At 45.7% G+C, this 21,068-nt stretch overlaps 2 protein-coding genes across 2 annotated transcripts in view; both read right to left on the minus strand.

Moving 5' to 3' along the window:
* LOC125009548 overlaps positions 1 to 21,068 on the minus strand; it is a 321,026-nt gene that overhangs the window by 105,173 nt on the left and 194,785 nt on the right. The window lies entirely within an intron of this gene.
* LOC125008662 (serrate RNA effector molecule homolog) lies at positions 274 to 20,960 on the minus strand. Its single transcript, XM_047585993.1, has 20 exons — positions 20,800 to 20,960; positions 19,563 to 19,685; positions 18,162 to 18,272; positions 17,914 to 18,078; positions 14,967 to 15,027; positions 13,701 to 13,998; positions 12,263 to 12,450; positions 11,881 to 12,103; positions 11,648 to 11,766; positions 11,429 to 11,490; positions 9,907 to 9,985; positions 9,654 to 9,818; positions 9,275 to 9,430; positions 8,750 to 8,903; positions 8,110 to 8,222; positions 7,958 to 8,038; positions 7,712 to 7,862; positions 5,124 to 5,228; positions 4,357 to 4,441; positions 274 to 516 (listed from the first exon to the last, which is right to left on the minus strand). The coding sequence occupies exons 2-20, from the start codon at positions 19,679 to 19,681 to the stop codon at positions 441 to 443; spliced, it is 2,511 nt and encodes an 836-aa protein (XP_047441949.1). The 5' UTR covers positions 19,682 to 19,685; positions 20,800 to 20,960; the 3' UTR covers positions 274 to 440.

The raw sequence follows: 21,068 nt of genomic DNA on the forward strand, positions 1-21,068 counted from the left end.
CGTTCTCTATCATTTGATGGTGTTGGGGAAAGATGAGTAAATCAGTATTTTCTTTGTGAGTACAGCCACACAACGAAGCTGTTGATGTTTGTGCACGAGACACAGAAGAAAAATGAAACAAAAACGTTTGTAGATGACAACATATTTCCCAAATCTGATGTTACTGCATCCATCATCCGTCCATACCTGTGAAATTGTAGATTTGTAGTTCCAGTGTTCCTGTTGGTGAATGAGTGAACTCGGGCAGAAAAATGAATGAATGAACATGATCAGTGCTGCTGTTCTGCTCTTTATTGGAAAATCATCATCACTGCTGAAAACACACACACACACACACACACACACACACACAGACAGACAGACACACACACACACACACACACACACACGCACACACACACACAGTGGTAGAAAACAAAAGCTTCTTCACGCCTTGGTGGTTAAAAAAAGTCGAGGTCGTCTGCAGCGTCCAGGTCTCTGTACTCGATGATGGACCGAGGGTCTCCACGCACGCCCCTGAAAACAAAAACACACCAACAGTTCCATCAGATCCACACACAATCAACACATCACACACCATCCTGACTTTTCAATCAATCAATCAGTGAATCAATTAATTGATTTCATTGTTGTGGAAACAATGACATTGCCAAGCTAGACCCGTCAGCTACACTGAAAATTTTTTGGCCCTGTAATTATTATTATTTCAATTATCTGTATAAATTCTACAAAATAAATAAATAAAAATAAAAATACAAATTCGGTGCTTTTACTCTGAAACAGCAATTTTCATGTAGTGCATAGTGATTGTTTGTAATTATATATCCTCAGTTTTGTATGTAAATTGAATCATTCGATCCAAGTAATATCCACTAAACCAGTTCGTTGGCTTAGTTCCTTGATATTTCCAAGTGACATCAGTGACTCTGGCAACCTGCTCTGCATTCGGAGGATGACGTCAAAGCCCCTCCCCACATTTGAGCGGTCTTTCATCAGACACGTACTCTACATCCATGGTCCACATTTCTACCAGGTTGGCGGACTTTGTGGACTGAGACGGGAAAAACATGAATATGGAACCATGAAGGTCAGTTTAAGACACCTCGTAGGTTCGTGTTGGCTACTTCACTCCGTTTCTCCACACTGAAAACAGTGGCGGCTGCGGCGCTAGCAAACAGTGTAATTTCCTGCAAGCTAGCTAGTAGGTAACTCACTCTGCTAGCACAAGGTATGTCCAACACTTGGCGACCTCCTAAGCAAGACACCTGGCGCCTTAACTAACGTGTTCAAAAAATAAAAAAATTAATATAAACCCTGAAACACGCCTGCAGTTCGCTGGACCTCCCGCTAGCATAACACAGACACGCTAACAGTGATATTAATGTTTAAGGAAACAGACACAGACCGCTGGTTAAAACATAAATCTACATCATCTGAGGCAGAACCTGCTCAGAAAAACACAGCGGAGCCCGAAAAACTAATGAAACAGCATCATGTGACATCCACAGTAACAACGTTCGTCCTCAGACAGGTAACTGATGTTACTATAGTAACAAGTTTCAGGCTAACCCATACATAGAATATTAGGAGGCTAACCAGCTCAGATGATATTAGCGGCGCGATGTGTAAAATGCTGCGGTGCTGCGTGTCTTATCAGCTGATGTTACAAAACGTCAATAAGTCACTCAGATGTTTGTCATCAGCAGCTCTGAAGAGAAAGACTGAGGCTTCCTACAATAGACTGGAGTTAATTTATGATGGTATATGTCTAATTGTGAACACAATAAAACAATCTAGGAACAGTCTAGTTCGACAGAATTTCCGTCATAAACGCTTTCGCGCTGCTGCCATGACGTGTGAAAAAGACGAACAAACACAAAAACCGATATGTGCATCGATGCGGACGACTGCGCCGTCTCCGTGTACACGCACTGGGTTCACTCAAGTCTGGACATCATATATAAATAAATAAAATAAAATAAAATAAATACATTAAAAAGAATAAAGGTTTCAGATTAAATAAATAAACTGTAAATAAATCTAAAGTGCAAATGTACGTATGAATTTCATGGCAGAGATAGAAGTTATTCTTCTTATAACTTAAGTCTGTGAACAATAACAATAATGAACAATAACAACAGTCCTTTCTTTTCTTTCTTTCTTTTTTTTTTTTAAACGTGTCTTGGTCCACAAAGCAAGTTTCCTCTTGAAGGCTTGAACTTTGTCCGCAACAAAAAACATGTTTCTGTTTCTCCCTTGAAGTGGGATGTTCAGCTGCTTCAGCAAGTTTACCTGTGAACTTGGTTTCGGAATGAAAATGTGCAGAGATTTGAGGAGATTTGTTTTGTCAGCGCTCGGCTCGAACAAACGGTTGAGGACATTTCCTCTTTAGAGTCATGTCACCTCCCTGCGACAGAGCAGCTGGACATGATCTGCTTCCATCTCCTCCCAGAGCAGAACATCTGGAGGTGGCAGCATTACATTTAGTAGAGGTGATGGTGTTCACACTCCATCCATCACCTCTGGAACTCTGGTGACATCGTCTTTGTTGCAAGACTTTCACGGTTTAGCTGCTGGTGCTGAAGTATCTGACGGATGACGCGGTGAAGTCACAGCACCGTCACATCACAATCACATCACAGTCCTGCACCGTCACATCACAGTCACATCACAGTCCTGCACCGTCACATCACAGTCCTGCACCGTCACATCACAGTCACATCACAGTCCTGCACCGTCACAGCACCGTCCTGCCGTTCTCAGTGAAGTAGTCGTCCATGCAGCGGAAACATTCCTCAGCTGTAGCTCGAGTTGGTAGCTTTCTAGCTTTCTTGTCCCAGTGAATGTGCACATAAACCAGCAGCAGCGCAGCATTTGTGACATGAGTGGACTCGTGTAGCTGCACGGAAAATAATGGCTATTTTTTACTCTCTCCAGAAGCTGATGCTGTTTGTCTGAGGCCACGTCATCAACACGGGGACGCACAGTGTCGTCTGAGAGTGGGACGGTCATCGTCTCACGGCTCATATCCACAGCGAGTGCCTGGCTACGAGGTCACTGGATCGTGTCCCAGCCAGCGACACAAACGTTGTTTGTTCTGTATTTGTGGGGCATTTTCCTTCGTCTTGAAAAAATCCACCCGCTTTCCCAGAAGGGTTGGATGTCTCGTTTCAAGATGCCGCCTTAACTCTGACGGCTACAGGGCTTCGTTCGGTAGCGTCAGTCCACACTCGACGCACTGGGCTCTTGGTTCCTCCTCATTATCTCCACACACAAAACCGAACTTCACAAAATCAGGCTTGTTCTTGCCTCCTTGTCAGGGGATTGACATCGTCCTCATTTTCACGCTTTCTTTGTAAGAACTTTCGCAAAAAACGCCAGACTGTCATTGCCCAATCATACACAGGAGCTCGTCGGGATAGCAACAGTAACTAAGGGAAGTTTTTCGCAGAAGCCCGCCCCCAAGCGGTCATTGTCCAATCATGGAAGAGAGTAACCGTACGTCACTGGTAAGACCACGCCTCCTTGTGGATGAAAACAAAGGCGATATCGGGGCGTTGTGTTTGGTTCTTAGAAGTTCTCTGCTCCCCTCATGGAGAGGGACAAAAAACGAATGAATGTACGACTTCAGGCCACAAAACAGGTGGACAAAGATTTATCGGAGCGTGTCAAACAACTGGCTGACGCCTCACTGCCACCAAGCGGAGGGAAGCTGCACTGCAGCCCATTAGGTGGCGCTGGTGTTTCAGGTTCCACAACATGACATGGATCTGTCAGTTGGTGGTTTTTCATTCCACATTTAATTTTTCAAATTCTACTTTTGAGCTTTATAACAGTCTCTGAACTCCCCTGATGTCTGTCCTCTATGTACATATGTTTTGAAAGTTGCTAGCCAGAAGTTCTACGGCCATGTGATCATGTGATCATGCTTTTAGAAAATATCGAATTATTATTTAATAGAAGAGTAAAATTATAAATTAATTTTGTTAATATTAACTAATACATTCATAATAAATATAACTTAATAATTACAAAGAATATAACAAAGAGAAGAAAGAATCACAAACATTTACCATCTTTACTTGGTTTTGTAAGTTACTAAAGTTACAATCTATAGGTGAGTATTGTCAGTGCAATTTACTTTTATTTTTAATAAATGGTTCTGGTACGAAAATATCACCTGAAACAGAGCGAGTAAATATTATAAGAACTCTCTGCGTTGGAAAAACTGGCCCAGCTTTTGTTTAAGTAAATGTCACAAACTTACACACAAACAGGCTCAGCATGAAATAAAAAGAGGAACAATTAAAAACAAAAGTAGCAAGAAAAGCAGGTAAATAACATTTGTGTCTCTACCTCATGTTGTGATGCTTCCCTCTGTCGTTGCCATAGTTACCACGGCCCATCCCATACTGGTTGGGAGGCTGGTGAGGTCCAACACCTGGAACAAAGCAACACAACCATCATCATCCATCCATCCATCATCCATCCATCCAACATTCATCCATCCATCCATCCATCCATCAATCATCCATCCATCAATCATCCATCCATCCATCCATCATCCATCAATCAATTATCAATCAACCATCATCATCCATCCATCCATCAATCATCCATCCAACATTCATCCATCCATCCATCCATCCATCCATCATTCATCCATCCATCCCTCCATCCATCAATCATTCATCCATCCATCCAACATTCATCCATCCAACATTCATCCATCCATCATCCATCAATCATCCATCCATCAATCATCCATCCCTCCATCCATCATTCATCCATCCATCCCTCCATCCATCAATCATTCATCCATCCATCCATCATTCATCCATCCATCCATCCATCAATCATTCATCCATCCATCCATCCAACATCCATCCATCCATCAATCATCCATCCATCATCATCCATCCATCCATCCATCATCCATCCATCCATCATCATCCATCCATCATCCATCCATCCATCATCCATCCATCCATCATCAATCATCCATCCATCAATCATCCATCATCGAACATCCATCCATCCAACATTCATCAATCAATCAATCATCCATCCATCATCCATCCATCCATCCATCCATCAATCATCCCTCCATCCATCCATCGTACCAGGGAAACCAGCCATGGGGGGTCTGACTCCAGGAGGATATCCCAGAAGGCTTTGCTGCTGTGGGGCCTGTGCCAGAGGAAAGCTGAGGATGGTGGGAGGAGTGGCTGAAAGAGAGCGGAGGTGGAGTCATGTGACCCCCCAGGTAAGAACTTAGGGCTGATTCATCTCAAAATGTGTCGTCAGATTTATTGATACGCAAGATCAGATTTCTGAAGGTCTGAACAAGTTCAGTTTGTTTCTTGTAATGTTTAATGTTTTTATTTGTGTTGCATTTTGTTTTTTGCATGAAAGGTGCTTTAGAAATAGAGTCTGATTTGATTTGTTTTGATCCGCACACTGATGCGCTCATTAGCCCGTGGGGAGAATAATAATAAATAACCAGTGATGTGGTTGGACCGAGTTCTTCTGTGTGACTCAGATCTGATCCGTTCTGACTCTACTTCCTGACAGACTGGATCATTGTAGAAGCTTCAGCTCACAAACTAGTTGTGTTCTTCTCCCATAAAGTCTGATCTCTGAAGGACAGAGACTGTTTTAAACCCTTGTTTTACCATCAAACTAGTGAATGAAGCTCATAGATGAACATGGTTTATGTCGAGCAGTTGGAGTCTGAGGGGCAGTAAATAAATATATACATATATCTTCTCTATGCAACTGAGAAGAAAACACACATTATTAGACACATTTACACTTAACAAGAACAAGAGGAACACAATAGTTACTTTCCCTGGTAACTAGTTACTTTTATACACCAGTAATTCAGTTACTGACTGGGGGAAGTAACTAGTAACTGTAACTAATGACTCTTTAAAGTAACGTGTCCAACACTGTAAGTAACAATATAATAATGACATGATAAGACCTGAAAGTTAAGTATGTTTGCAGAACGAGCCCACGACAGATGATGAACAGCAGTTAAATAATCCACCACAAAGAACCAATTACAACAACACACACGGGCCCAAACATTTTCTTTTGGCAAAAGCACAAAACCATTTCTGGCAGTAGGAGGCCTGGTCCACAGAGACACTGTCCACAGAGACACTGTCCACAGAGACACTGTCCACAGAGAGACACTGTCCACAGAGAGACACTGTCCACAGAGAGACACTGTCCACAGAGAGAGACTGTCCACAGAGAGACAGACTCCCTGGTTTCAACCAGTTCTGCATCTCAGCTTATTATCAGGGGCAACGAGCCTCCAGTCTACAGCTGCTCTGTGGTTATCTAACCTGTTCCTTTTTATTATTATCATTTATCCACTTCCTTCCTTTTTCATCCCTTAACGTGTTATATGTCAAAACGTGCGGCTTGATCGGGATCAGTGTGTTGTTACTTTTCTTTACCAAATATGAGTTTTCCCATTCGAAATAATGGGACGGCTGGAAAAAAACATGCAAAAAGGACAGTTTATCAAAGGTCTACTGCTCAGGCAAACTTTCACCTACAGACTTCATTTAAACTTTAAAATGTAGACACAAGCCTTGTGTGTTGGTGTATTATCATCTTGGTTTGATAGGTCTTATCGTTGTTGATCAATCACTGTTCAATGACCATGATCTTTTTCCAAAAATCTGGTGTTAGAGTGCGAATGTTGCTACTTAGAGTGAGAGAACGTGTGTGAAATCGCCTGAAACTTTTCTCTTTCCACGCTCGTCCCGGCCACAATTTACACACTAGACACATGATTTTCTCCACAGTTGTAGACAAACTTGTTGTGTCTCTCACAATGTGCTCAGCAAAGCAGTGAGACGTACAGAATTTAAACTGTGAGCCTCTGTTCACGGTAAAGTACCTGTCTGCTCTCCATTCACTCCAATGCAAAGATTTTCTGAGAGAAGGAGAAGGACCTTTGTGTTTAACTCGTGAATGTGTCCAAAATATTTACTCTCTCACACACAGCTTCACTGTGCTAACTGTTAGCTAACTGGGCTAACAGTATGCTAACCGTGCTAACAGTATGCTAACCGTATGCTCACTGTGCGACATGTGGGTCAAGTGTGCGACATGTGGGTTGACTGAACCAAATGCAGGCTAACTAAACTAACCGTAAGTTAACTGTGCTAACCATAAGCTAATTGTGCTAAATGTAGGCTAACTGTGCTAACTGTAAGCTAACTGTGCTAAATGTAGGCTAACTATGCTAACTGTAAGCTAACTGTGCTAAATGTAGGCTAACTATGCTAACCGTAAGCTAACTGTGCTAACCATAAGCTAACTGTGCTAAATGTAGGCTAACTGTGCTAACCCCCATGTTGACAGAGACGGTACCCCGGCGTTAGCTCCCGTAGCATCATTCGTCTGATCTAGAACATTAATACGCTGAGAAAGTCTAGAACGTCGAGTACCCTGAGAACATCTAGTGCGTCTGGAATGTCGAGTGGGTGGAGCACATCTCGACCACCACGTATGTTGAGAACGTCGAGTACGTCAGCAACTTCGTCACATTTCTGGTTTTTAGGGGTAAACGTTGTTAAACCCGATGGGTTCTCACACGTTCCTAGTCGGCTTCATGTACGCTATGAGAGGAAGTGCGTGGCTCGCTTACATCAACTATGAACCCGCCCTTACATCATGCAGACAGTACCTGGTGCCGGCAGTGGGAGGGGCTTATTGTCAGGGGGGGCGGGCCGCTTGGCGTCCAGCAGGAAGTTGTTGAAGAACTCCACTTCCTGTCTGACGGCGGTGACCTTCTCAGCGTGTTTGTTCAGGATGTGTTTACGCACAAACTCTGGAGCCTGGACCACAACAACAACAGGGGGTTACCACGGCAACCATCCTGACAGGCCGGGGACGGGGGGGACGGGGGGGACGGGGGGACGGGGGGACTGACCTTAAATTTCTTCCCGCTCAGAGGACACAGCCACTTGTCTTTACTGAGCTCCTGAATGTTGGACAAGAGGAACTTCTCCACCTGGACACATGGACAGAGACAGGTGAGACAGAGACATAGAGACAGGGAGACAGAGACAGATGGTGTCTCACCTCTTGTTCCGGGTCTTTCTGTCCCAGCTTGGCAGCCTCTTCTTGACTCAGAGTCTCTGAAGGTGAAATCAGAGGAGACAGACGCTCCTCACACATCTTCAGGTGTTCACTCACTGTCCAATCACAAACGTCCACAGTCAACATCCGTCCAATCAGATCAGACACATCCGTCCAATCAGATCAGACACATCTGTCCAATCAGATCAGACACATCCGTCCAAACAGACACATCCGTCCAATCAGATCAGACACATCCGTCCAAACAGACACATCCGTCCAAACAGACACATCCGTCCAATCAGATCAGACACATCCGTCCAAACAGACACATCCGTCCAAACAGATCAGACACATCCGTCCAAACAGACACATCCGTCCAAACAGACACATCCGTCCAATCAGATCAGACACATCCGTCCAAACAGACACATCCGTCCAAACAGACACATCCGTCCAATCAGATCAGACACATCCGTCCAAACGGACACATCCGTCCAATCAGATCAGACACATCCGTCCAATAAGATCAGACACATCCGTCCAAACAGACACATCCGTCCAATCAGATCAGACACGTCCGTCCAATCAGATCAGACACATCCGTCCAAACAGACACATCCGTCCAAACAGAAGCATTTACCCTGAGCCTGAGTGATCTTGACCAGGGGACGAGGTCCTCGTACGTGGATCAGTCCACAGCGATGAGGCATCTCGTCCTCAGCCGGATACTCACAGAAGTTATAATAGTCCACAGAGTGGACGAGTCTCAGGTAGAGCAGCAGTCTGTCCAACACCTGGACACAGAGACAGAGACGTTTTTGTCATCAGATTAATGGCGATCACCATGGTGCACTTCCACTCCGGACCAGAGGGGGCGGGTCACGATGTACGGCTGAAGTCTGGAGGATTAATCAGTGTTTAGTCCTGGTTCTTCTTCACTTTGTCCTCGTTGCTAAATGTCCCAGTGACGATCCGTGTTTAATACTCAGTTATTTCTCTTCTTTAAAGCGTTTCGAACATGAACGATTCTGAGTCTGATTCATGGAAACGTGTTAAATCACGTTGTTTACGTTGTGGTTGATGTGGTGAAACCGTCATGTTGTGGATTAATGTGCGTTAATGCGTCTTGTTCTTGTGTCTGTGGACGTGTGAAAGTCCCTGTCACCTTAACGAGCTGCTCGTCCGTCTCCACGGCAACCTCAGAGGACGAGGAGGAGGCGGGGTCTCTGGCGTCACCTCCACCTGTCAGCTCCTCCTCCTCAGCGCTCACCTCCTCCACCAGGTAATCTGTGATGTCCTTCAGGACGGGGTTCGTGTCCATCTGAGGGACACAAAGACGAGGACACAGAGACAGAGACTAAGACGTGATCCCAGGTGTCTGGTCTACCTACCTGTCTTGTCCTCACATGTCCCCTCTGGTCTACCTACCTGTCCTGTCCTGTCCACACATGTCCCCTCTGGTCTACCTACCTGTCCTGTCCTCACATGTCCCCTCTGGTCTACCTACCTGTCCTGTCCTCAGATGTCCCCTCTGGTCTACCTACCTGTCCTGTCCACAGATGTCCCCTCTGGTCCAGGCTGTGGACCAGCCGTGCTGATGTCCTGATGTCTTTCTTCACCACCGGTTTGTGGTGAGTTATTCCGTTGACGGCTCGAACGCGACGGCTCAGATCTCTGTTCACCACCGGAGACAGTTCACAGTCCCTCAGCTGGACGGACGAGGACAAAGGGGACACGTAATTATTCATCCATCTATCCATCCCGTCCATCAGTCTGTCTCTGAGCGTGTGTCCTCACCCTGATGTTCTGCAGGTTCCAACATGTCTCCTTGATGTTGACACTGGGCTCAAAGGTCACCCAGCAACGCCTGGAGAAGCTGACACAGTATCCATCCATCATTCATCCATTCATCATCCATCATTCACCCATTCATCATCCATCCATCATTCATCCATTCATCATCCATCATTCATCCATTCATCATCCATCATTCACCCATTCATCATTCACCCAGCAACGCCTGGAGAAGCTGACACAGTATCCATCCATCATTCACCCATTCATCATCCATCATTCATCCATTCATCATCCATCATTCATCCATCCATCATTCACCCATTCATCATCCATCATTCATCCATTCATCATCCATCATTCATCCATCCATCATTCACCCATTCATCATCCATCATTCACCCATTCATCATCCATCACTCATCCATCCATCATTCATCCATCATTCACCCATTCATCATCCATCACTCATCCATCCATCATTCACCCATTCATCATCCATCATTTACCCATTCATCATCCATCATTCACCCATTCATCATCCATCATTCATCCATCCATCATTCACCCATTCATCATCCATCATTCATCCATCCATCATTCACCCATTCATCATCCATCACTCATCCATCCATCATTCATCCATCCATTCATCCATCCATCCATCCATCATTCACCCATTCATCATCCATCATTCACCCATTCATCATCCATCATTCACCCATTCATCATTCACCCAGCAACGCCTGGAGAAGCTGACACAGTATCCATCCATCATTCATCCATTCATCATCCGTCACTCATCCATTCATCATCCACTCATCCATCATTCATCCATTCATCATTCACCCAGCAACGCCTGGAAAAGCTGACACAGTATCCATCCATCATTCACCCATTCATCATCCATCACTCATCCATTCATCATCCATCATTCACCCATTCATCATCCATCATCCATCCATCCATCATCCATCCATCCATCATTCACCCAGCAACGCCTGGAGAAGCTGACACAGTATCCATCCATCATTCACCCATTCATCATCCATCATCCATCCATTCATCATCCATCCATCCATCATTCACCCATTCATCATCCATCATTCATACATTCATCCATCCATCATTCATCCATTCACCATCCATCATTCATCCATTCACCATCCATCATTCATACATTCATCGTCCGTTGCTCATTCACCCATCCATCATTCATCACTCATCCATTCATCCATCCATCATTCATCCATTCATCATCCATCCATCATTCATCCATTCATCATTCATCCATCATTCATCCATTCATCATCCATCCATCATTCATCCATTCATCATTCATCCATCATCCATCTCTCATTCCCCTATCCATCATTCATCCATTCATCATCCATCACTCATCCATTCATCCATCCATCATTCATCCATTCACCATCCATCCATAATTCATCCATCCATCATCCATCATTCACCCATTCATCCCAGAAGTTAGCCCGGTCTAACCAGCACAGGCCTTGGTTCTCACCTCCTGTCGGGCTGAGGGTCGGACAGCGCCACCCTCAGGAAGCCCTGGTACCTGCGACACAGCTACACCAACATCACAGACATGGGTTAGGGGCCGTCCTAATGAACGGGTTAGGGGCGGTCCTAATGAACGGGTTAGGGGCCGTCCTAATGAACGGGTTAGGGGCCGTCCTAATGAACGGGTGAAGCTGGCTGATGGACGGATGAAGAGCAGACTCACGGACGTGATGTCGTCCTTGGAGACGTCGGGGGGGATGCTCCGGATGAACAGTGACGTGGTGAGGTGTAGGGGGCGGGGCTTAGCCGGCGTCCTCTTCTTCTCCGCCTCCTTCGCTCGCTCTGACACAGACAACAAACATGGTTGGTCGGTGAACACACTCATCCACTACTCACTAAAACATCCCTCCTTCCTTTCCTTCCCTCCTTCCTTTCCTCCCCTCCTTCATAGTTTACCATCCTCTCCTTCGTCCTCCTCCTCCTCCGCGCTGTCAGAGTGGGAGGAGTCTGAATCGGAGGCGCTGCCCTCCCCGCTGTCAGCTGACACGCTGCGTTTCCTCTTCCTCCTCCTCCTCCTCTCGCCTCCCCCCGCCTCCTCTGCTTCTTTCTCCTTCTCTTCCTCCTCCTCCTTCTTCTCCTCCTCCTCCTCTTCCTTCTTTCCGCTGCTCTGTCCATCGTCCTGAGAGAGAAGGAGTTTTAAACACAGGAGAAAGAAGAGTCATAGTCTGGAGCAAAAAAACATGGCCGCCTCTTTCCTATTGGTGGAGACATGGCTCCATCAACCAATCAGGACGCGAGGAGTCTATGGTTGCTAGGTAAGTTGACTTGTTCTCCCGACCTTCTCAGAGTCTTTTGTCCCGGCCGTCTCACTCGTTGTCTCACTCGTCGTCTCCTCGGGGACGGTGTGGACGCTCACATCTGCTCCGCTGGGATCTCCCTGTCCCCCCTGTCCCCCCGGACCCTGGTCTGGTCCGGTCTCCAGGACCTGGAGGTCCAGGTCTGACCCTCCTTCCATCTTTATCACGGCTGCAGAGAATCACAGAGAATCACAGAGAATCACAGAGAATCACAGGGGGGGGAAGGTTAGATCCCTCTGTCCTTCTTTTTTCCTTCCTTCCTTCCCTCCGTCCGTCCGTCCTTCCTTCCTTCCTTCCTTCCTTCTTCCCTTCCTTTCCTCTCTCCGTCCTTCCTTCTTTCATTCCCTCCGTCCTTCTTTTGTTCCCTCTTTCCTTGCTCCCTTCTCTTTCCTTCTTCCTTTCTTTTGTTCCCTCCTTCCTTCTTGCCTTCCTTCCCTCTGTACTTCTTTCCTTCCGTCCTTTATTCTTTTGTTCCCTCCTTCCCTCTCTCCTTGCTCCCTTCCCTCTTTCCTTCTTCCTTTCTTTCGTTCCCTTCTTCCTTCCCTCCGTACTTCTTTCCTTCCTTCCTTCTTTCCTTTTCCTTCCCTCCTTCCTTCCTTTATTCTTTTGTTCCCTCCTTCCTTGCTTCTTTCACTCTTTCCTTGATTCCTTTCTTTCCTTCCCTCCGTCCTTCCTTTGCTTCCTTCTTTCTTTCCTTCCTTTCTTCCTTCACTCTTTCCTTCCTTCCTTCTTCCGTCCTTCCTTCCTTCTTTCATTCCCTCCGTCCTTCTTTTTTCCTTCCTTCCTTCACTCTTTCCTTCCTTTCTTCCTTCTTTTTTCCTTCCTTCCTTCACTCTTTCCTTCCTTGCTTCCTTCTTTTTCCTTCCTTCTTTCGTTCCTTCCGTCCTTCTTTCATTCCCTCTTTCCTTGCTCTCTTCCCTCTTTCCTTCTTCCTTTCTTTTGTTCCCTCCTTCTTTCCTTCCGTCCTTCCTCCTTCTTTCTTTGCTTCCTTTATTCTTTTGTTCCCTCCTTCCTTGCTTCTTTCACTCTTTCCTTGATTCCTTTCTTTCCTTCCCTCCGTCCTTCCTTTCTTCCTTCACTCTTTCCTTCCTTCCCTCCGTCCATCCTTCCTTCTTCCCTTCCTTTCCTCCCTCCGTCCTTCTTTCGTTCCCTCTTTCCTTCTTCCTTTCTTTTGTTCCCTCCTTTCCTTCCGTCCTTCCTCCTTCCCTCTTTCCTTCCTTCATTCTTTTGTTCCCTCCTTCCTTCCTTCCTTCCTTCCTTCCCGCCATTCTTTCCTTCTTTCCTTCCTTCATTCTTTTGTTCCCTTCTTCCCTCCGTACTTTTCTCCGTCCTTTCCTTCCCTCTTTCCTTCCCTCCATCCTTTCCTCCCCTCTGTCCTCCCTCCCCTCTCTCCTTGATTCCTTTGCTCCACCCACTGACCTGCGTCCAGGAGTCTGATGATGGCGGGGGCGTGGTCTATGTCCAGGGACACGTTGTCCAGCCAGTTGCCGCGGAGCAGGAAGAGGAAGACGTCCAGTCTGGTCCTGAGGGCGGCCAGAGACTCCGCCCTCCTGGCCGTGATGTCATCGGGGTGGTACTTGGACCGGAACCAGTCCTGGTCCTTGTGTCGGAGGAAGAAGTCCTGCAGCCGCTGGCGCCTGAAGTCCAGCTTGTACTGGTTGTAGCGCTTCACGGCCTCCGTCTCGTCCACGCTGTCCTCCGCGCTGAGCAGGAAGTCCTGTTACACACATGTTACACACTGTTACACACAGTTACACACATGTTACACACAGTTACACACGTTACACACATGTTACACACAGTAACACACACATATTACACACAGTAACACACATGTTACACACACAGTAACACACATGTTACACACACAGTAACACACTGTTACACACTGTTACACACAGTAACACACATACTACACACATATTACACCACGCTGTTACACACATGTTACACACTGTTACACACTGTTACACACATGTTACACACATGTTCACTAACTCATACACACACATCACTATCACATATTACACACGCTGCTTTTCACACATGTTACCTCTGTTACACACATGTTCACCAGTACCCTGTTACACACAGTTACACACATGTTACACACACAGTAACACACATGTTACACACACAGTAACACACTGTTACACACAGTTACACACAGTAACACACATACTTATCACATTATTACACCACCTGTTACCTCTGTTACACACTGTTACACACTGTTACACACATGTTACACACATGTTACACACACAGTAACACACATACTACACACATATTACACCACGCTGTTACACACATGTTACACACTGTTACACACTGTTACACACATGTTACACACAATAACACACATATTACACACAATCACACACAGTTACACATGTTACACACATGTTACACACACAGTAACACACATACTACACACATATTACACCACGCTGTGCTCCGCGCTGAGCAGGAAGTCCTGTTACACACATGTTACACACACAATAACACACAGTGACACACATATAACACACAATAACACACATACTAACCTATAAACACACATATAAATTAATCTATATGAACATGTGTCTCTCTGTGTGTTTATATATATGTCTTAGTGTCTGAGTGTCTCATGTCCTCTGTCTGTGTCCCTCTCCGTTTTGTCTCTGTTGTCCTGGTCCTCACCTTGAAGCTCCTCATGGAGGGAGGAGCTGGAGGCTGCAGGTCTGGATCCACCATGGCCATCCTGGAGGAGACGCCACAACATTATGACCACCTCCCCACGGGTCCATCGTCTGTCTCTAACCCGTCTGTCTCTAACCCGTCTGTCTCTAACCTGTCTCTAGTCTGTCTCTAACCTGTCTGTCTCTAACCCGTCTGTCTCTAACCCGTCTGTCTCTAACCTGTCTGTCTCTAACCCGTCTGTCTCTAACCCGTCTGTCTCTAACCTGTCTCTAGTCTGTCTCTAACCTGTCTGTCTCTAACCCGTCTGTCTCTAACCCGTCTGTCTCTAACCTGTCTCTAGTCTGTCTCTAACCTGTCTGTCTCTAACCCGTCTGTCTCTAGCCCCTCTGTCTCTAACCTGTCTGTCTCTAACCCGTCTGTCTCTAGTCTGTCTCTAACCCGTCTGTCTCTAACCCGTCTGTCTCTAGTCTGTCTGTCTCTAACCCGTCTGTCTCTAGTCTGTCTCTAACCCGTCTGTCTCTAACCCGTCTGTCTCTAGTCTGTCTGTCTCTAACCCGTCTGTCTCTAGTCTGTCTGTCTCTAACCCGTCTGTCTCTAGTCTGTCTCTAACCCGTCTGTCTCTAGTCTGTCTCTAGTCTGTCTGTCTCTAACCCGTCTGTCTCTAACCCGTCTGTCTCTAGTCTGTCTGTCTCTAGTCTGTCTGTCTCTAACCCGTCTGTCTCTACAGGTGCTGGCCAGTAAATTAGAATATCATCAAAAAGTTGAATTATTTCAGTAATTCCATTCAAAAGGTGAAACTTGTATACTGTATACTTTCCTTCCACACATAGTGATATATTTCAAGTGTTTATTCATTTTCATTTTTTTTTACAACTGACAGCTAATGAAAACACCAAATTCAGTATCTCAGAAAATTAGAATATTCTGATAAGGCTCAATTAGAAGACACTGGTGCCCCTAATCAGCTGTTAACTCAAAACACCTGTAAAGGCCTTTAAAAGGTTCCTCAGTCTTGTTCTGAAGGCTCCACAATCATGGGGAAGACTTCTGACTAACAGTTGTCCAATAAGACGACACATTGACACCTTGTACAAGGAGGGCAAGACACAAAAGTTGATTGCTAAGATAGCTGGCTGTTCGCAGAGCTCTGTGTCCAAGCACATTAACAGACAGGCGAAGGGACGGAAAAAAATGTGGTAAAAAAAGTGTACAAGCTCTAGGGATACCGCACATGCAGCAGAATATGTGACGACAACCATTCAAAATGTGGGGAGATCACAAAGGTGGTACTGCAGCTGGATGTCAGCGCTTCAAAGTACACCACGAAGAGACGCATGAAAGACATGGGATTCAGCTGTCGCATTCCGTGTGTCAAGCCACTCTGAACAAGAAACAGCGTAAGAAGCGTCTCGCCTGGGCCAAGGATAAAAAGGACTGACTGCTGCTGAGTGGTCAAAGTTATGTTTCTGATGAAAGCAAATTTTGCATTTCTTTGGAAATCAAGGACCCAGAGTCTGGAGGAAGAGCGGAGAAGCAACTAGAATCCACAGTTGCATGAGGTCCAGTGTAAGTTCCACCGTCAGTGATGGTGTGGGGTTGCCATGTCATCTGCGGTGTTGGCCACCTGTTTCTGAGGTCCAAGGTCAATGCAGCTGTTACCAGGAAGTTTTGAGTACTTCATGCTTCCTGCTGCTGACCACTTTATGGAGATGCAGATTTCACTTTTCAAGAGGACTTGGCACCTGCACACTGTGCCAAACCACCAGTACCTGGTTCAAGGACATGGTATCCTGTCCTTGATTGGCCAGCAAACTCGCCTGACCTTAACCCCATAGGAAATCTATGGGGTATTGTGAAGCGGAAGTGCAATGCGCTAGACCCAACAATGCAGAGGAGCTGAAGACGACTATCAGAGACCTGGGCTCTCTAACCCTGAGCAGTGCCACAGACTGGTCGGTCCATGCCACGCCGCTTAATGCGTGATTGAGGCAAAAGGACCCCGACTAAGATTGAGTGCTATACATGCGCATGCTTTCATGTTCATTCTTTCAGTTGGCCAACATTTCTAAAAAAAACATTTTTTTCATTGGCCTTGTTCAGATTTTCTAATTTTCTGAGATACTGAATTTGGTGTTTTCATTAGCTGTCAGTTGTAATATAAAAATGAAAATGAATAAACACTTGAAATATATCACTATGTGTGGAAGGAAAGTATACAGTATACAAGTTTCACCTTTTGAATGGAATTACTGAAATAATTCAACTTTTTGATGATATTCTAATTTACTGGCCAGCACCTGTAGTCTGTCTCTAACCCGTCTGTCTCTAGTCTGTCTGTCTCTAACCCGTCTGTCTCTAGTTTGTCTGTCTCTAACCCGTCTGTCTCTAACCCGTCTGTCTCTAACCCGTCTGTCTCTAGTCTGTCTCTAACCTGTCTCTAGTCTGTCTGTCTCTAACCCGTCTGACTCTAACCCGTCTCTTGCCCGTCTGTCTCTAACCCGTCTGTCTCTAACCCGTCTGTCTCTAGTCTGTCTCTAGCCTGTCTGTCTCTAACCTGTCTCTAGTCTGTCTCTAACCCGTCTGTCCCTAGCCCACATCTAACCCGTCTGTCTCTAACCCGTCTGTCCCTAGCCCACCTCTAACCTGTCTCTAGTCTGTCTCTAACCCGTCTCTAACCCGTCTGTCTCTAGTCTGTCTCTAACCCGTCTGTCTCTAACCTGTCTCTAGTCTGTCTCTAACCCGTCTGTCTCTAACCTGTCTCTAGTCTGTCTCTAACCCGTCTGTCTCTAGTCCGTCTCTAACCCGTCCGTCTCTAACCCGTCTGTCCCTAGCCCACCTCTAACCCGTCTCTAACGTCCTTCACTCCTCTCTCAGACTATGTGTCTTCTCTGGTTCAGATGTCTCTGGAGGACGTCCTTGTCCCCCGGCTCCTCTGGTGTTAACTCACCTGCCCTGCAGGGGGCGACTTCCATGGGGAGGGTGAGGATGGGGGAAGTCAGGGTGCCAGCACTGAGGCCCCGCCCCTGGAAACAGCCCCCCTCCCCCTCCCCCTCCTCCTCCCCCTCCTCCATAGGGCAGGTCGTAGCGGTACGGCTCCCCCCGGTGGTCATCCCTGGGACATTCAGACAGCGTCAACAGAGTTAGCACCTGTTAGCACCTGTTAGCATCAGCAGCTAACACCAACACCTTCCTCACCAGTCTCTCCTCATGCGCTTGTGCTGAGGACTCATGTGTCTGGGGGGGGAGAACCTGTCTCTGCGGCCCCGGTCGTAGTCCCTCCTCCGGTCTCTGCCTCTGTCCCAGTCCCTGGAGACAGAACCACAGACAGGGAATGTTCCTCCAGCGTCTCATCCAGCATGTCAGTTCTATGGACTAAACACGTCTCCTCCATAGACCGTATATAAATATGGACTAAACACGTCTCCTCCATAGACTGTATATAAATATGGACTAAACAAGTCTCTACATAGACCGTATATAAATATGGACTAAACACGTCTCCATAGACGTATATAAATATGGACTAAACACGTCTCCTCCATAGACTGTATATAAATATGGACTAAACACGTCTCACTCCAATAGACCGGTATATAAATATGGACCTAAAACACGCTCCTCCATAGACTGTATATAAATATGGACTAAACACGTCTCCTCCATAGACCGTATATAAATATGGACTAAACACGTCTCCTCCATAGACTCGTATATAAATATGGACTAAACAGTCTCTCCATAAGACCGTATATAAAATATGGACTAAACACGTCTCCTACATAGACCCTATATAAATATGGACTAAACACGTCTCCTCCATAGACCGTATATAAATATGGACTAAACACGTCTCTCCTAGACGTATATAATATGGACTAAACGTCTCTCATGACGTATAAATATGGACTAAACACGTCTCCTACCATAGAACCGTTATATTAAATATGGACTAAACACGTCTCTCATAGACGTATATAAATATGGACTAAACACGTTCCTCCATAGACTGTATATAAATATGGACTAAACACGTCTCCTCCATAGACTGTATATAAATATGGACTAAACACGTTCTCCATAGACGTATATAAATATGGACTAAACATCTCCTCCATAGACTGTATATAAATATGGACTAAACACGTTCTCAATAGACTGTATATAAATATGGACTAAACACGTCTCCTCCATAGACTGTATATAAATATGGACTAAACACGTCTCCTCCATAGACTGTATATAAATATGGACTAAACACGTCTCCTCCATAGACTGTATATAAATATGGACTAAACACGTCTCCTCCATAGACTGTTTATAAATATGGACTAAACACGTCTCCTCCATGACGTTATAAATATGGACTAACACGTCTCCATAGACCGTATATAAATATGGACTAAACACGTCTCCTCCATAGACGTATATAAATATGGACTAAACACGTCTCCATAGACGTATATAAATATGGACTAAACACGTCTCCTCCATAGACTGTATATAAATATGGACTAAACACGTCTCCTCCATAGACTGTATATAAATATGGACTAAACACGTCTCCTCCATAGACTGTATATAAATATGGACCAGTACCTGTCCGGCCAGTCGTCCCGCCTCCTCTCCTCCCGGTCTCTAGACCTCTCCATGTCGCTCCTCTCTCTCCTGAACTTGTCCCGCCTCCTCCTGTCGAACTCATCGTCGCTGTCCCCCATCACACTGAAAACAACAAAAACTATTTCAGTCTCGGTGCAAAATGACTCAAAAACATGCAGGACTGGCCTCATATTCTGTTTCTCCAACTAGTCTGTGACAGAGGAGCTTGTTTAAATCCCTAAAACCCGAAGCAAAGACCTTAAACGCGCCCACATATCCCTCTGAAGTAGGTGAACCCTAGATTAACGTGGAACTAACTGCAGGAACTCCTCATTAGTTCCCTGGGCTGACTTGGCCGGGCTCATTGTATCTCATTACCTGGGACACACCTGGTGAAGGACGGATGTTTTATTGATCTAATGTCGTCGTGGCACTGAGGCGATAATAAAAACCATGTGGTATCCATGGTAACCATGATGGTTTGGTTGTGTGCTCAGTGAAACCAAACTCGTCACAGGATTTCTATGATGAATGAAGCGGTAAAATGGTTCATTACATAGAAACAAATATAGAATAAACCATGTGACCCAAGCAACCAGCATCAGCACAGAGGCTCTTAGCATTAGCATGACTTTAGCAGCCCGCTATCAGTCACATGATAATGAATGGATGAATTAAAGTATTAGTCACATGTTAATCAAAGACAGATTAATGGATGGATGAATGGATGAATGGATGAATGGACCACATTGGTTCATCTGGACCTTTAAATGAGACCTTTCATCTGAGGATCTTGTTCAGTTCTAGAGACTGAGACTTTAAAGAGGTTTAAATAGAAAGTAGATGGATTAGTTTCTGGTCTAAAACCTCAGGTAGAACTGAAGGAGCTTCTCAGACGGAACGACTCCATCCTCCTCCTCCTTTATCTTTTTATCTTCATGTTGTCTCTATATAAATGCTGCTTCCACTGGGTCTCGTTTCATAACTTTCATAAAAGTTTCATAAAACAACTTTTAATGAGCTGATTCATTCTGGCACCAAACACTAAAAATGACAACATGCACATTTGTTTACACACGTTAAAGCTCTGAACTGAAACGCTAACGCCGCGTAGCTTCTGGCAGGTTAGCATGTTAGCACGGGAGCTAGCCCGGGCCGTTTTCCGGTGAACTCGCTCGGGTTCCGGCTTATTCTCTCTCAGCGGTCGCGACAAACGAAAATATCGGTGACAACGAACCTGAGATTTCACCCGAAACTGCGCAGTAACGCAAAGAAAAAAGCTCGTTAGCCCGTTAGCAGCAACGCAGCTGTCCCGCCACCGGTCCGAGAGTTCAGTCAACCAACCAACGAGACTTCCGGGTGAGCGCAGGGAACCAACCAACGAGACTTCCGGGTGAGCGCAGGGAACCAACCAACGAGACTTCCGGGTTGCTTCACTTCCGTTTGGGTGTTGCCAAAGAAACCATAGGCTGGCGTATAAATCACGATATGTTCTGATTAAAAACA

Source organism: Mugil cephalus, chromosome 1, assembly GCF_022458985.1.
Source record: "Mugil cephalus isolate CIBA_MC_2020 chromosome 1, CIBA_Mcephalus_1.1, whole genome shotgun sequence".
In the NCBI taxonomy this organism is placed as follows: Eukaryota; Metazoa; Chordata; class Actinopteri; order Mugiliformes; family Mugilidae; genus Mugil; species Mugil cephalus.

Excerpts from the sequence above, each read along its gene's own strand:
- LOC125008662 (XM_047585993.1), bottom strand. The coding sequence starts at position 19,681 with ATGGGGGACAGCGACGATGAGTTCGACAGGAGGAGGCGGGACAAGTTC. Across the intron at positions 8,223-8,749 it reads CAAGATCACTCAGGCTCAGG|TGAGTGAACACCTGAAGATG; the intron begins GTAAATGCTTCT and ends GTGATTGGACAG. Across the intron at positions 5,229-7,711 it reads CCTCCCACTGCCGGCACCAG|CCACTCCTCCCACCATCCTC; the intron begins GTACTGTCTGCA and ends GCTCTCTTTCAG.